At 39.4% G+C, this 17,766-nt stretch overlaps 3 protein-coding genes across 3 annotated transcripts; all 3 read right to left on the bottom strand.

The window, feature by feature from the left end:
* Positions 1–248: 248 nt before the first annotated feature.
* Positions 249–8,030, bottom strand: lrwd1 (leucine-rich repeats and WD repeat domain containing 1). Its single transcript, XM_017459498.3, has 16 exons — positions 7,929–8,030; positions 7,311–7,391; positions 6,901–7,135; positions 6,684–6,803; positions 6,455–6,601; positions 6,278–6,376; positions 5,756–6,187; positions 5,323–5,437; positions 4,726–4,832; positions 4,254–4,461; positions 3,827–3,899; positions 3,578–3,718; positions 2,797–2,897; positions 2,209–2,367; positions 1,727–1,836; positions 249–746 (listed from the first exon to the last, which is right to left on the bottom strand). The coding sequence occupies exons 2-16, from the start codon at positions 7,385–7,387 to the stop codon at positions 597–599; spliced, it is 2,274 nt and encodes a 757-aa protein (XP_017314987.2). The 5' UTR covers positions 7,388–7,391; positions 7,929–8,030; the 3' UTR covers positions 249–596.
* A 1,423-nt stretch (positions 8,031–9,453) lies between these two features.
* Positions 9,454–11,757, bottom strand: alkbh4 (alkB homolog 4, lysine demthylase). Its single transcript, XM_017459422.3, has 3 exons — positions 11,605–11,757; positions 11,156–11,347; positions 9,454–10,307 (listed from the first exon to the last, which is right to left on the bottom strand). The coding sequence occupies exons 1-3, from the start codon at positions 11,710–11,712 to the stop codon at positions 9,789–9,791; spliced, it is 819 nt and encodes a 272-aa protein (XP_017314911.1). The 5' UTR covers positions 11,713–11,757; the 3' UTR covers positions 9,454–9,788.
* Positions 11,758–12,685: 928 nt separating this feature from the next.
* On the bottom strand, positions 12,686–15,603 carry polr2j (RNA polymerase II subunit J). The gene is given in 4 exon segments (NM_001200786.1): positions 12,686–13,082; positions 14,463–14,637; positions 14,725–14,814; positions 15,478–15,603. Coding segments are annotated over 4 exon segments (354 nt in total). The 5' UTR covers positions 15,531–15,603; the 3' UTR covers positions 12,686–13,046.
* Positions 15,604–17,766: the final 2,163 nt, after the last annotated feature.

The raw sequence follows: 17,766 nt of genomic DNA, 5'->3' as shown, positions 1-17,766 counted from the left end.
AGAAGAAGAATGAATTGGATCTGATGTGTTAGAAGTATGAAAACTGTTTAGGTTAGTGAGTTCCCAGGACTGGAATTATGAAAGCATGTTATATATGGAGTAAAGATGATCAAATGGCAAATATGTCATTTTCAGCATTGGGAAAATTGCACAGTACTGCGTAGATTTGGAAGTGTGTGCTAATATAATATGACTATAATATACTGAAAAATGTTGTGCAGTCTCTCACAGATACGGACACACACACATTTGACATATTTCTTTTAGTTCCCAGAAGGAAAAGACCATTTACAATCATTACATATGTACAATTTGTTTTTGTTTTTTAAACTAACAAACAAAACACAGTACTTGGAATAAAAAAAAAAAAGTACAATTAAAAATTAAAACACTTTTGATATCAAACCAACAAATCATGATTAGAATAAACTGTTGAGTCTCTTGTTAAGTCTCATTTGGACAAAGCCTGAACCGAATACATCCACTTCTGTGCAAGAACTTGCAATGGAAACCTTCATCACTTGGTTTGGTGGGTCTCAAGGTCTGAAGCACTTCCTGGAAAATGGCAGGAATATAAAACTGGATCACTTCCTGCTTCACGTGGATACTCGTTTCCAGATCACCACCATGTTCTTGTCACTTAGGGCAATCAGATAACGAAACTCAGGATCCATGGCAACGCTGTTGATGGACGCCCCCTCGATTGAACCAACTCCACTTCGCACCGGAGACGGCCATTCCAGCACCTGAAATGACATCATGACAGGGGTTTTAGACCTCACGGTGCTTGTTGTACATGAATGGAACACTGTATGTGTCCTCTTTCAGGATGTAATCATCCTTTGCTTGTATCTTTCTCATTTGTAAGTCGCTTTGGATAAAAGCGTCTGCTAAGTGAATAAATGTAATGTAATGTAATGAGGGAAAGTGGTGTGTATAAGAATGTTATTACATTCCAGGATTTATTAATTTCTCAATTTCAACATGTGCATATACCTGCATAGATGGTATACAAATAAAATAAATAAACAAATATAATATTATATATATATATATATATATATATATATATATATATATATATATATATATATATATATATATATATATATATATATATATATATATATATATATCGCCCTCTACTGGCAGATGTTTACATGTATTAGTGTTTCACTTTGAATGCCCATAGTGCATTGCCCATACGCTCATTTACACCTAGGGTAAATGTACATACCGGAATGCTTTAAGGGAGTGTTTTAAAAAAACTGGAGAGGAAAAATACAGAAATCCTGGCAAACATGTGAAACTTCACATAGATGGGGACCGGAGCTAAGAGTGAAACCAGGGTCTATGGAGTTGTGAGTCAGCAATGCAACACTACACCACACCCTGTGCCACCACATTAATTGTGCAATTCAAATTTAACTGACAAGGAAGGAGACTGATTGCTGCCAATTGCTACATTAGCTTGCCAACCCTTTATGGACTAGTGAGCGAGGCTTACAAACATGACCATTGATCCTATTACATAAGTAGCGACATTTGCCTTAGCGTTGCATAATCTGTGCAAAAATTATAACCGTGTAAATAAATCATGTGACCTGCCATAGATAGCATGCCAAAAACCACACACTGGACTACTTCTATTCATTTTCCAATAAACCTACTGTAGAACTGAGACACTCTCTTAATAATAGCTCTGTTGCCATGTTAGTACCCATACCTCTGTTGCAGGAACTTCTTTTCCACTCTTGAAGTTGGCCTTCGCAACGTCTGTGATGTGATACGTCCATAGTCGGCCTTTCTCGTCTCCACACACAACGTATCCGAAGCCTGTAGAGTGGCAAAAATAACACTTCACAGACAGGCACATTCAGACATTTGACAAATGGCCAAATGTGTACAAAGGTATCTAAAATTACCCGACGGGCTTTTTAAACCTGTTTAGAAATTGCATAAGAACCTATTCAAATAGTAATTTGTAACAGTGGGAATTAGAAAAGGTGAACATTGTGTTGCTTTCCTAAGATTTAAAAAAAAAAAAAAAAAAAAAAAAAAAAAAAAAAAAAAATATCACATGCACACTCACATACAAGTAGTAGGAGTTTCCTTAAAGTTCCTAAAATGATCTAAAGTGGATTTTCACCCATCATTAGGAAAATGCTAAAAATGCTAAATACTATCAAATCTGAATGTGATGCTGACCAGGGCAGGTGTTTAGGGAGAGATACGGGATGTCCGTGTTGGACCACTGCAGTTCAGCCAGGATCACAGCAGGCACCTCCTTTTTCCTTCCCTGGTGCAACGCTCTTGTACCACTCCAGCTCCACAGGTAGATAGAGCCCTGCATGTGACTCTTAGATGCTGAGAGAGAGAGAGAGAGAGAGAGAGAGAGAGAGAGAGAGAGAGATAGATAGAGAGAGAGAGAGAGAGAGAGAGAGAGAGAGAGAGAGAGAGAGAGAGAGAGAGAGAGAGAGAGAGAGAGAGCACAGGATATTTGTGTGGCTGGTACAAAAGCTACAAACAGTTGTCCCCCACCCCACCCCCGGTTGGGTTTCCTGGCTTTACATTTACAAAGCGGTGACACTGGAGACTCCTCCCAAAAAATGATAAATAAACATCTCCTCACAGAAAACATCACCTTATCAACAACTACACATTTTTTAATCCGTTGACATGATGTGTCCATCATACAAGTTGTTACGTTAGAAAAAATAATGTTCACCATCAGTCATGAAAAATGTACTGATGCACACCTTCTAGGGCAGCATAACAGTGTCACTACTCACTCACCTACTATGTCTTCTGTAAGGAAGCGGAGTCCATCAATAGTGCGGTAGTTGTCCTTATTACTCTTCTTGTACACAGGAAATATAATCTCCATCTCCTCCGCCCTGAAAAGCACACCAGCAAAGACTTGAATACACAAATCCTGAGATATTTACAGAAATAACTCATTCAACTCGTGTCCGGTGAAGACTTTAGACAGACACTTCAGGGCATTTAGAAATTTGAATTTAGGATTGAACTCGCTATTAAAAAGGAGGCTGATCTGACCTGTATTCTTACTCTCAATGTTTACATGAAGGTAGGTGTTACTTGAGTTGATTAATAAGGTCAGGTTTGGAAGGTTTTACACTGTACTAGAGGTCGACCAATTGATCGGTTTTGTTGATTACCAGAGCGGCCTCTAGAGGTGAAATAAAAAAACGGACAAATTTAGTCTCTATTTTTGTTACTTAATTTTTGGTTCAGTTTAGATGTATATCTTTTATTTACTTTAAAATTTATTAATAGTTATATATATAATTTTTATTTTTAAAAAGTACAGTACATTTTCATGGTGCAGTAAGTACTGTTTATTTTTGTAATAAAGTTCAGAAATATTTTACTTTGAGTGTTATGTTTTCATTCAGCAGCAATTAAAAAAACAAAACTATTATTTGATTAATCGTTATTGGCGGGTACCGCACGACTTAATTATCAGTAATATCCATTATCGGTCGACCTCTATACTGTACATTCATTGGAAGGTTTAAATGTAGTATAATGTGACGTGTTTATGAACAAGCACCTCTTCTGCATGTTCTTGCTGAGCTGGATGTCGAAGCTGTAAAGTCCTTTGTCGCAGCCGGAGATGAGGTGCGTGTCTGGGGAACAGGGTGGCAGGCAGAAGTACAGTGGAGTGGAGCAGGTCTCCATTATTAGCAGCTGACTGGTAGAACAAGAAACACCAATGATTATACACATTTTTCGAAAACAAAATACTGAATATACTCACTGAAATTGAAACAGATTAAACATAAAAGGCAAAATAAAAAACCTGGTTTTGAAGTTGTAGTCTCGGTCCAGCCCGCCGATGTCCCACATGATGATCTTGTTATCATATGCGCCAGCTAGAAACAACAACAAAAAACTTTAGCTTGGGGTTAAAGAGTAGAAAATTTATAGTGTACTAACTTCCAGTCCTACTTAATGGTCACTATTGGCAGTAACATATTAAATGGCATAGCATCGTATCAGTAGTGCAAGCTACTGATACTATTTTCAAATAGATACAAGAGGATTTTTCGCAGGTTAGAAATGTACAGTGTTCAAGTAAGACCTAAAGGTGAGATGTGGGAATAAACTGATGACCAGGGGAACGTAATAATTATGAGATCTAGCAGAACAGATTTTCTTATCATGGTCCATCACCGATTCAGAAGAAATCAGACTATTTAGATCTTGATTTCTTGAGCCACACTTACTGAACAGGAAGCTGGTTTGGCACGGGCTGAAGTGTAGCATAGATATGGATTTGCGGCTGGCGCGGAACTCGCCATATGCCAGGTTGGCTCTGGGGTGGATGAGCTTCACCACACCCCTCTTCCCTCCTGCGGCGAGGATGCTGCAGGATCGAGTAAAGCCACCGTCACGCGCCATCAACACTGTGGTCCAGGCCACCGTAAAGAACTCCTAACAGAGGAATGACATTTCCAAGGTGATGTAAACAAATGGGCCTCATATGGTTGATGTCAATATAACGACTATTTTGATAGTAGCGAAACAGCAATGGCAACGAATAAAGACAAACAGGGACGGGGAGTGTCTCTATGTATCTATTAGTTTTGCTTGAGGTCAGTGAAGCATTCTTTCATGCAAAAAAACAAACCTTAGCACTTTTGAGAGACACCACCTGGTGGTGAAAAATTGTATTACAGGAAATAACTGGTTACACACCTCACCAGGGACCTTATATTTCTTCAGCACATGGCCAGACTCGCAGTCTATCACACACACCGTCTCCCCTCCACAAGTGGCCACTGACTGTGCCCAGGCACCTGCATCTAAAAAAGCAAAAATACAAACGGTCATTACGGTGGCACCAAGAAGAATGCTCTATCTAAACACTTCTGAGTTACGTTTGTCTACTTTTGAAATGATAAAAGCCAAAAATTAATGGAAAGATCTAACTGCGGTTTTCCTCTATAGGTTTTCCTTCATTTTATGGCAGAATTTTTTTTTTTAGATGGAAACTAAACACGGGTAGAACCTAAATGCAAGCGTTCTACACCATTGGATCGTAGACCATATTCTACATATATTTGAGAAATTCGCAATACATTCTTTTCCTTGTCCTTATCACCAGAATTGCATCTCTGTGTTGAGTTTCCACCAAAACAGTTGCTTGCTGCTGCAATAACTACAGTCTTGGTCTTTGGTATCTCTGTATCTTTGACACACGAAAGGAGACCAAGCACTCCCCATGACGACAATTGAACCTAGCTTAAAATGCAAATACATTGAATTGTCCAGGATCCATTTGAAGATACTCACCGCTGTTATGAGTGGGCTCGAAGGCACAGGCCCACAGCTGGGTGCTGAAATCCTCTGAACTGTCATCTTTACTGTGACACTGCAGGACGTGAAGAGGTTGCAGACTGGCTGGCTCCTGCACAGAGACACTCAACAATGAGTTAACAGCTTTGTGATGAGCGATTAGCAACAATACACAAAACAATGACGAGCGAGGGATGGTGGCCATCCAGAGAGGGAGGGATTGTAGCAATACATTTCATAGTAACATCTAGGTATCTTGTGTAATGTGTAAAGAATAAAAACACAACGAGGTGTGCTGTCGCTGTTGAAAAAAAAATTACAGTATAATGTGATGTGACCACAAAAACCCAAGAGTCCTGGAAGTTCAACAGCAGTGTGGTATAAATGCTGACACTCAATATTAAACAAACAAGTTTACAAACATGCATACCTTTGGAACTTGGTATTTAGTCGCTTTCCAGATTTTTCCATCTTCTGTCTTGGTGGAGCTGCTTGCTTGCGGAGTCATAAGCTGAACTTTGAGATTTTTCTTCGCTCCTTTCGCAGTGCGCGACACAGCAACCTGTGAGACTGTTGCCTTTTTTGGGGTGCTTTGCTGGCGACTGGATTTCCTTAGACTTGACTTGGGAGTGTTCATTTTCATGCACACTGGGCTTGATACACTCGAGTCAGATTTCTGAGGGGTCCCCTGCAGCCGGGAAGATTTTCTCGGACTCGCCTCGACCGAAGCAGCGCTGGACAAGCTGGTTGTTTTGCACGGACTGGCCTCTGGCGCCACCGCCTGGTTTATCGTCCTTCTCTTCCGGGGGTTTTCGGCGTTGCAGTTTGCGTCAGGGTCATGAATTTTTCTCTTGGAAGGAGACTATAAGCATGTATTGATTCATAAAAACATTAATTAGACTCTAAAACATGACATTTCAGTATTGTTGTTGAACCGAATCGAAATGCTTACCCCATTCTCTTTTACAGGAGCCTCTGCTGTAATACCTTCCTCCTCCTCCTCTTCTGGATCAGTCAGCGATTTGAGATGTTCTTTTGCAATAATTTCAACCTGAACCACAGAATTGCAATTTAAACGCGAGAACATGATATAAACTGAAGAAATTTAATATCTCACACACACACACACCCTCCATTTGGTGTAGTCATTCAAAGAACTGGGGCCATATTTGACTTGAAAGCATGCTGCCTTAACAAATTTCTTCTCAAGCTCCTCCAAGCTTTGTGAAGATGGTGGATCAGGGAGACAGAAGCTCTTCTCCCATACCCCAATCACCTGTAACAGAAACGCCATCTTTAATAACGTGGAAAAAGTCAATTTCGTAATTACGGGAAAAAAAGCTCAGTTCCAAACTCACCTTCTTCCTAAGGATCTCACTGTTCACGTAGCGAACGTGGTTGGCCGTCACACTGATGTCCTTCCCATTCAGGAACTTCAATCGGGGCAAGAGGAACATGACTTTGTGCTCATCGCTGACCTACAGAAACAAAACAATTCTGAAAAGACAAGAACCACACAAACAACAAAAGCAACATGCTATCCTTCAAACTGCATGTCAGTGTCATGGGTCTTACAGTGAGGTATAAATTGTCATCCAGCCGCAACTCCTGCAGGCCAGTCAGGGTCTCCAGCGAGGTGACATCTTCCATGTCGTTGCTGGAGAAGTTCAGAAGCCGCAGGTGGGGAAGAAAGAGTCCTGCCGGGAGCTTCTGCAGCATGTTCCCGGAAAGATCTAACTCCTCCAGCGCAGCGAGCTTATTCAACAAGGCCACGGAAAGATCTTGATTTTTTAAGCCCATACGAGATAGACTGGAAAGAAGAAACAAAGTTCATGTTAAAGTATTGCTTCTTCAGTTGTGACTACCTTAATACTCATATACGTAGTACTCAATAGTCAACACACCGTCTATTTTTACTACATCCAGATGTATACACAGCTTATAGTTATATAATCAATGGACATCACAGCTCTAAGAACACTTACTTTAAACTGGTAATTTTTTCCAGCTTGTTTGCTTTAGGTGAGCCTTTCTCCAGCAGTATTCTCTCCGTAATCTCCATGATGCTGTGTGAAAGATAAACACCACATTAATGCGGACTGGTGGGTTTTCTTCCCAGTTTAAATAGCTCTACAGTTTCAGCTCAACGTTCCTGCCATTGTCTGATAAAGTTTCAGAGCTTTCTGCATTAAAATAGGTAGACTGGGACTTAAGTGGCCACTTAACACCTAGTGATTCAGTGAATCAGATGATTTGTTGAGTCAGATGATTCACCGGACCGGAACTGAAGCTCGAAAGTCATCATTGTTACAATAGTAAAAAGAAACAATTACATCAAAGTTAGTATGGACTACTGAAAACTGAAACAGTTGAAGATTAGGATTTCATTTTTATGTGTTTTTACATGAAGTGAATCAGCAGAAAAGAAGCCACCACAAACGCACGCGACCATGTTTTTACACCGATATGACTCCGTCCACACGATACAGTAAATTAAACTTAAAGTGCGTTAGAAGAAAAACAATCCGTGCTAGTCAGATTCTGAATCTGCTTTAGCAACGTTAAATACCGCTACATTCAAAACAAAAAAACGCGTTACTTACGGACGCACACTCGGGTTTCCTTCACTACTTCGTGTTTTCCCGGGAAAACGCACCGTGAACTTTGACCAAAGTGACGTCAGTGCGCTTGCGCGTGGAGCTTCGTGTCCGCCATATTGAGTGTGGCTAACCTCACGTTATGGCATACTTTACGACATTTCATTTGGCAAGTAAAAATGCAAATATGAAGTAAATATCAGTAAATATGAAGTAAACATAAGTAAAAATGAAGTATACATCAGTAAATATGAGGTACATATAGGTAAAAACAAAGTAAAGGTCAGCAAATATAAAGTAAATATAAAAAAATGAAGTCAACATCAGCAAATACGAAGTAAATATCAGTAAAAATGAAGTAAGTGTAAGCAAATATGAAGTAAATATCAGTAGAAATGAAGCAATCCGGTAAATATGAGGTAAATATAAGTAAAAACCAAGTAAATATCAGCAAAATGAAGTAAACAGAAGTAAATATCAGTAAAAAACAAAAAAAAAACAAATAAAAATAAATATCATATACTTGATTCCATTGACCTAAAACTGAGTAGTTTCAGTTTAAGGGTGTTGCTCAAGGACTTACCAGATTAATTATATTACATACATTTATATCATATACAGTATGTATTCCACATGAATTGTCCGTCATATCTATATTATTTATTATTGATGTATGATACCCCTTTGTATACTTAATATTTAACAGCAGATTCACTAACTTATTTCTTGAGAGAGACTGAGACAGATGTAATGGAACCATTTCAGGTTTCCCTTTCTTTCAGGAACTTATAAATAATAGAGTTGTTGGTCATTGAAGGTCATCTTGGGGCGACTCATATCTGTCAGCATTCTCAAAGTAAACTACACTTCCCTTAACAAAGTGTCTGACCGAAACACATATTTATACATGGTTAAGTACACAAGTGTGTTACAGGACAATTCCAGGTTTATAGACATGACATTTGAAGTCATATTGACTTGCAGTGTCTTGTAACCTGCACACACTTACCATCAGTGTGACAATGTGTATACTGGACATGCTCTGTAGACTTAATTGTTCAAGTAAATGATTATTTAAATAGAACGTTGAATGTGAACAATGTTCTTCACACAGATATAGATTTGCTCTACTTTTGGAGGATCCATGTAATGCTTCTGGACATGTAATAGGGTCGCTGTAGAATCCTGTCATTGTTCTCCAGATCATCCACGAAAGGACAAAACGAGAGACCATTCCAGTAAAGTGAATGATACCCCTTTTTTTGACATAAATGCATCAACACAATAAACAAATGTGTGTGTCCAGTGCTCAGATGAAAAATGTGTTTTTGTATTTTTGTGTTACTGACATCTGGTAGGCATTTTTCTTCACCCGTGGTAACATTAGAATTGGCAATTGATGAGTTCAGAGACACTATCTTGTATACTGGAGATTCAGAAGTAGCCAGATTTCCAAGGCAATAGTCAAAGACACAAGGACAGAAAGGATACATGCTAGTCATTTTGCACCAATTACCACAACACATTCTCTTTTAGTAACTGGTATACTTTATTCATTTTTAAAAATTAGAATAAAAATAAAACAGTGGTTTATGGAAATTGGATAGTTGAATTGGTAGTTTGACATGTGATAATTACATAAAAAGATTGGAGGTCACCCACAAAACTGGAAATAACATCCCACGTTAAGAGCTAGATGACAGTTCTCTTAATCAGTTCATTTTAAATATACTGTATTTTTCAAGGAAGCAAATATAAAGTATATACTTATCCTGATATAATATTTGCATTTTAACCGCATCATGTTTAAAAACAAACATTAGAATCCATAAATAATCTGCAAGACCGTCCATGATGAAACCATTTTTACACGGGAACGCCTTTAAAGCTTGACGCTATGTCCAGCAGCTCTGATCCCAGCTTCTCCTGCTCTCCACCATGCAGAAACTCAGCGGTCAGCTCTCTGAAGGTACTGCACACCCTCCGGCCGAGAACGTGCTCTCGGCAAATGGCGTGTTTCCACCGGTGGCGCGCCTCACCGTACAGTACAAATAAAGACCTCCGAGGCATATTTACTGCCACCCTGACTTCACCTCGGTCCATGTCCCCCCAGCCCTGATCTAAGCTCAAGGTGATCACAGTGTCAGAAAGCAGATTAAGAGTAACCAGGCGCTCCCCCCACAGCCAGCTATCGTCCAGGTGAGGGTCAATGGCAGAGCCACGTTTGGGGCTGTACTCCAGGTTGCACTGTTCTACCGGGTGGAAATCAGCCAGCAAAGGCTCTTTGGTCATTCTGTTCACTAGTTTCTGACTGATTGCAGGGAGGCCACTGAAACCCCCAAGGCGAACACGGCGCTTTTTGAAGTTTACCTTCGGTCCAAAGTCCTAAGAGAAACAACATGTTTATGTACAACTATTCCACATGGTAGGTAATCATATTTATAGCTGCCTGGGAAAGAAACATTGGTAGTCGCAACAACCAAACAACCAAAATTGATGACTAATCAGGTTTTGACCAATAACATAACATCTAAAGTTTAAGAACACATCAATACTTAATATAGGCTAATTTCTAACATTTCCTTAGCTTGCTGTTCTGCTTGTTAAGGAGACAGTTTACCAAATGCAGCAGTTTGCTAAAAACATTCGAAAATGATAGATATGAGAAGTGAGATTCTAGGATGCTGATAATCAAATTTCTGACTAATTTTCCATTGTAAACACACACTTTTTTTATATATATATATATATATAAAATTGCATATGGTGAATAGGTTAGAAATTTAGCGGCATCTAGTGGGGCATCTTTCAATGGTACTGGAATGAAATTGTTTAATAAAAATTTCTCCCATTTAACTTTTAGCAGTAACCAAACTTGAAAAATGCTCAAACTTTACTTCTGATTGGGATACATGCAAGAAAGAGAAATATTTCAGTTCAGGATAGCATGCTGTATGTCAGAACTATATATATAACGTAATAGAAAAATTGACCATGTGAAGGGTTTTCTCAGGCTGCCATATATAGGTCAATAATAGATTATCTATGACATAATATAATGTTATATAACATTTCCCTGTTCAGAAACACACTAAACCTGGAAATTAAGTAGCGGGTTGGATTAGGTGCCTTGAGGGAAATTTAGATGTATTGTACTCCGGCTTTCTAGTACTGTATTGGGGACTACCGTAATGGTAATATATGAGCAATTCACATATTACAACATGACAAACCTGTTTGCGCCGTCCAGACTGAGACTCTCTCCAAATGTTCTGGTCCATTTGGGTGACCAGCTCTTTTTCCTCTTTCTCAGAAACAAAGTTCTCCCACAGGAATACACCAGGAAATGGAAAGGCCTGCTGAATATTACCACAAACTGGCACAGCTAATTTTGACTCCTGATCATAGGTAAAATCATAACGTACCTGGAATACAGGGCATAAATGCATTATGTTAAAAGCCCAACAGGGAATAGTGATATCTAATTAGCTACTGACCACAAAGCAATGAATAAACAGACTCACACACCTCCATAGATTTGAACTGGCATACCTTTCCAATATGGCGGAAGCGTTAACGTATATGGGAGCAGCTAGCAACAGAGGCTAACCTACACAGATGTCCTATTATAAACCTTTCTAGTCACACTCATACTGTTTTACTGAGTGATTATCACACTTACCGAGTCTTTCTTGTTCAGCAGTTGTCGCTTGTCATCATTTGCCTCACATAGCAGGCAAGTTCGGATGCCTTTACAACCACAGTTGACTGTCTGCTGCCTGGCAGCCATCAAGCAATTTTGCTCTTGTGCACCTCGGTAACGTGTCCGTCCGCAACATCAACGACTAACATAGTTCCGGGTTTCCATTGGTTGACGTTTCATGCGTTTCTAGCTAGAGATGTGTGCTATTTGTTAATTCCACAGAGTTTCATGGAAAGTTTGACCAACCCCACCCCATCCCACAGAGAATCTGACCAACACAGATCCCACCCAATCCAGCAGAAAGCTTGACCATTTTTTCCCCTGATCCTACAGAAAGTCTGACTAATCACACCCATGCCCTTATTTATTTTTTTTTACTAATCCTGCTTGCTCTCTTGGCAAATTTTACTAATCCTGCCTAATTTCATAAAATGTTTCATAGAATACTTGACCAATCTTGCTCACTCTCATTGACAGTTTATGAATCTTGCCTGTTCCCCTACAAAGTCTGACCCATCCCTCCTATTCTTATGGGAAGTTTGACCAATCCCCTTGTTCTCAGAAAAATGTACTAATCCCACCCTGCATTCTGCTCAGTCCATTAGAAAGTTTGGCCAAATTTTGCCTACTCTCATAGAAAGTTCCTTCCCACTGTTAAAATTCTTTTGACCAATTTTTCTCAGTCTTGAAGAAAGTTTGAACGATCTTGCCCACTCATGGAAAATTTGAGCAATCTCGCCTGCTTTTATAGAAAGTTTTACCATTCCCAGACACTCTCATAAAAATCTGGCTAACTCCGCGCACTACTGTAGAAAGTTCAACCAATCTTGCCCGCTCTCACTTTTTTCAATGAAGCACATCCAACATGCCTCTATGCTAATTAGCGAGAACTTTCTTTACCCCATTACTTTCAAATCTGACTTCCAGACCCCGCCCCCATTTGACCAAAAGCTATTCACTCCTGCAACTGTTTTGTTGGGTTCTGCAGATCCTATCCTGATGCAGACGCGGTTTCCATATTCCAAATACCAACCTAACAATATAAACACTGACTGAACAATTCAGGTATCAAAATTACATTTATTCATGACAAAAAAAAATTACATATAATGGATTTGTTTCACTGCAAAAGTTTATGCACAGACCAGACATGTACGTCAATGAAAAACATCACTATAGCATCACGATACAAAGGGTTTAAATCAAAATTCTCTCAACACTGTAATATTCAAACTGAAGATGACTTCACAGACAGATTCAACAGTCTGAGGTGGGGGTTTTCTGGGACTGGAATGGGGAGAATGTATATCTTTAGCAGGAAAAGTCCCAAGCTGAAAAAGACAAACTGAACAGTTTAAGCTCCTAGAGGAGGTTGGAGAAGTCGTCAGTGGGGCATCCATAGTTTGACACAGCTGTATCCTTCATTCAATTCCTTCCTGCTTGTCTTTGATGGCAACCTAACAAAAGAAGGGAAAATGGATTAGTCGCTGAAGCTGAATGCAAAAGAAACTGCATTTGGTACCGTGTTTGGGCAAGTAACACTTCCACACATGTAGTTTGGGTATAAACAACGAATTTCAGATATTTCTCACATATTTATACATTGTCAAATTCTTGAATCTGATTGGTCAAAAGGTGCTGATTAATTTTCTATAACAGCAGCACTGAAGGCAGTTCCAGCTACAGGGTAAAATCCCAGGATTATATATAGTATACTATAGTATATATAGTATAGTGGACATCCGACATAAACAGATGTAATCATTGTCATGGTGAAGGTTTCTGTGAGGAGATATTTGTTTAACATTTTTTTTGGAAGGAGTCTCCAGTGTCACTGCTTTGTACTGCTCAGAGGTGAAGCTGTAACCAAGTTTTCAGGACAGAACACTAATTTTTGTCTTATTAACTTCAACAGAGAGGTGGGTTAAGGAGCGACTGTTTATAACTGTTTATAATGTACACTCGCCGTCCACTTTAATAGGAACACTTGAACACTCCAGCAATTATGTAATCTGCCAATCATGTAGCAGCAGTGCAATGCATCAAATCATGCAGATACAGGTCGAGAGATTCTGTTACTGTTCACATCAAACATCACTGTGGTTGTAAAGCGTGCTTATTTGAGTTACCATAGACTCCCTGTCAGCTCAGACCAGTCCGGTCATTCTCTTATGATCTCACTCATCAGCAAGGTATTTCAGAACGTAGACCATCAGTGCACAGAAATTTTGTTTTTCACACCATTCCATGTAACCTCTACAGACTGTTGTGTGAAAAAATCCCAGGAGATTAGCCATTTCTGAAATACTCAAACCAGCCCATCTGGTACCAACATCCATGCCACGATCAAAGTCACACGATCTGATCAGGCTTTATTTTCTTCATTCTGATGTTCGACATGAACGTTAACGGAAGCTCTTGACCTGGATCTGCATGATTTGGTGCATTGTGCTGCTGCCACATCAATGGCTGATTAGATAACTGCATAAATGTTCAGGCGTTCCTATACCAAGGTGTTCTTATTTTTTTTTCTTAATTATTTAAATTATATTACTCTTTATTATTTAATAAATAGTGTTGGCAAGTTGCTGTGGTCTAAGAACAACAAAACACTTCAGGGTAGCTGTTATGGTAAAATAATCAACTTCATGGTGGTAACAGTAACACTCCTTTGTTTCGGGATGCACCACTCAGTCCTTTCAACTGAGTATTTTTCCCACGACAGCACGCCCTGTCACGTTTCATTCCTTACAATTATCGAATCGTAACGTTCTTAATCACAGTAAGTAAAAACAAAGCAGCAATGTGGTACTTTGTCCAGCCGTAGTAACGCTCACCCTGAACCTCTCCTCCAGCAGCGACAGCTCGCTGATCAGATCGGTGATGGCGTTCGTAAAGGCTTCCTGAGGACTGTAGTCCGGCGTCGTCTGGACCCGAATCACAATCTTGTGCTCCAGCGGATGGGGAACCTTGTACCCAGCAAACAACACCTGAGGGTCCTTCAGCAGCTGTCTGTTGTAAAAGAAGACATTTGGGGTGTTAAATTAGTTGACGAGCGATTCTAAAGCGAGACCATGACGAGAATACAGACGTCCTTACGATCTGATGATGTTTCCCAGCGTGTGGTCTTCTTTATTCAGCGTGAATAAACAAGCATTGGGCACCTTGGTGTCCTTCGTTATTGTAATTCTGTAACGGTGATCACATTAGCGATTAATGTAACCGCAGCTGCATAGATACTACATACACAAGAACTATGATGGAAATTATGAAGGAATATTTACGATATGTTCACAAAACAAAATGAATGTTAGTTAAGGAAGGAATAAAACCAAGACTTTCATGAACACACGCTTACTTTAAATAAACATTAACTTAAGCGCTATTTCTTGTTAAATAAGGGGTTTTAATCATCAGTCTATTATTAGACTCAGATTAAATAGTTCGTCGCTATACAAGTCTCAGTGAACAGCGAGCTGTCACCATAGAAACGATAACATATTAGAACACGCGGATTGATATAAACCTTGCAGTTGGAACTACTTTCAGAACAAGCAAGCAAACACAGCTAGCTGGCAGCATTCACTGAAGTCGAGTCGACGACTCGTCCCTATAACTTCATGCTTCAAACTTCAAAAACACATACATACCAACTTATTTGGGAATTCTAGAAAAATACGGAATTTGGTTTTCGTTATCCTGTTAGCTCAAATGAATGAAGTTAACGTGACAAGCTCATTTAGCTGGCTAGCTAACTAGCAAACGTTCTTTCACCACAAACAAAGCAAAGCATGCAATTTTTGGAGCGGAATATAAAGATTGTATTCTTCAAAGTATACACTCCAGACTTACTTTTTCTCGCCCTCAAACAATAAAAAGGACTCGAAGGCTGGCGGCGCGTTCATCTTCTCTGTGTGTGTTTGCTTTAAGCGGTAGTACGAGACACGCTGCTCTTACGTAAACGCGTAAAACATACATGAGAGAAAGTCCACAATGCACCACTAGAGGTCGCCAATTAGCTTGTTTGATTCCCATAAAAATCTGCATGATAATAATCGGCAAAGCTACATACAATGCCGCAAGCTGTAAATAGAGGGGCCGATTGGATAGGTGATCAAAAAGTATGGAAGAAAAAAAAAAAAAGAGGTAGGGCGAGACAAAACATACCATATTACAAATGAATGTACGGAGATTTTATATGTGAGTATGAACATCTAAATTTGGACTGGTTTAATTTACCTAACAAAAAGATTTACAAAAAATAATCGAGTACGAATATGGAGGTGTGGTACAATATAGACATCTTACAATACCTGAGAGTGAGCAGTGTATTAAAAATGTAAATACAAAGAATATTACAGAGAATGTCCGCGATGTTGTATGGCTAATTAGTGTTAACAGGTTAGCAGTAGGATGTATAGTTAAATGGAGTTGCTTTGTAACTACCAAAGAATGTCCGATTAATAATTGTATGAAGAAACTGTTGACCACTTGTTAATACACTGTTCACGTTCGGCAGTGATATGGCAAAGAATGAGAAGCATTGGGCTGGATATTGAAATATGAGAGAAAAAGATTAAATACGGTATATTCAGTCAAGAGATGACAGAAAAGGTCATAGATTTTTACTGGTTTGTCATATGCATTGTCAATTACAAAATTTGGAAGACAAGGTGTAAAATCATCATTAATCAGTGCCATATCTCTGCCGAGAGAGTATTTAAACAGATTGTGGAAGAATTACTAAGACAAAAAGGAAAAGACAGAAGGACACAAAATAAATACCCGTGGCATGAGTTTATGGGAATACAAGTGTAAATATCTTCTGAAAATTTAAATATACCTGTATTGAGTCACCTGTGACAGGCAAATGTTAATAATGTCTCTGTAACCTTGTACAAGAAATTTTCAATAAAGCTTTATTTGAAAACGCAATGCTACATCTTGCCACTAGGTGTCGCCAACGGACTAGTTTTATTCTCATAATAACCTGCATGATGGTAATTCCACAGAGGTCGCGAATGAGTTTGTTTTCTTCCCGTAATAATAAGAACGCATTTCACTCCTTATGAAGTACATCTTAAACTTAGTCTTTATTTACATCTTGTTAATTCACAGAGGGAATTAATTGACTTGATAATGACACAACTGCATGGTTGTGCATGTAATGTTGTATATAAGTGTAACTTATATATACACTCAAACTAAAACCTTTGCAGAGAGGAGTTGGTATAACTAGAAAAACGTTAAAAAAATAAAATAAAATAAATAAATACCAGAGCCATATCTCGCTGCAGTTCTCGCCTGGTTTCCCACTGAATCTAAGCAGCGTTGAGCCTGGCCAGTAACTGGATGGGAGACCTTCTGGGGAAAAACAAAGGTTGATGCTGGAAGTGCTATTAGGGAGGCCAACAGGGGGTGCTTACCCTGTGGTCTGTGTGGGTCCTAATGCCCCAGTATAGTGACAGGACACTATACTGTAAAAACACACTGTCTTTTGGATGAGATGTTAAACCGAGGTCCTGACTTACTGTGGTCATTAAAAATCCCATAAAAGTGTAGGGGTATAACCCCGGTGTCCTGGTGAAATTGGCCCTTCTCTATCATGGCCCCCTAATAATCTCCATCCCTGAATTGGCTACATCACTCTCTCTTCTCCACTAATAGCTGATGTGTGGTGGGTGTTCTGGTGCACTACGTCTGCTGTCACATCATTCAGGATGCTGCACACAAGTGTTGGTGGAGGAGATCTACCCCCCCCCCCCCCCCCACACACACACACACACAGCGCTTTGAGTGTCTAGAAAAGCACTATATAAATGTAACACTAACTAACTAGCTAAAAATTAAATTCTATTAGCATTCATTTAAGTGTTTTGTGACGAGGTAAGTTTTTAGTCCTCATTTTGGACAGCTAGGGGAAAAAGATATTTGAAGGGACTATAATGCACTGCGGGCTTTGCTTCAGGCAAGTGGGAGCTGGACTGCTTTTTGTTGAGTTGCTTCCTCTTTTATACACGCAACTGACAGTTATTTATGCACACACAAAGATGCAACTTCCATGTCACTGCTATTTTGATTTTGATCAGTAGTGGGCCTGCAAGTGTCAAGACACTGAACTCCAAGTTGCTCCTGATGGCA

The sequence above is a fragment of the Ictalurus punctatus genome, chromosome 28, assembly GCF_001660625.3.
Source record: "Ictalurus punctatus breed USDA103 chromosome 28, Coco_2.0, whole genome shotgun sequence".
NCBI lineage: Eukaryota > Metazoa > Chordata > Actinopteri > Siluriformes > Ictaluridae > Ictalurus > Ictalurus punctatus.
Note: the sequence above shows the minus strand (reverse complement) of the source record. Positions and strands in the feature narration are given on the sequence as shown.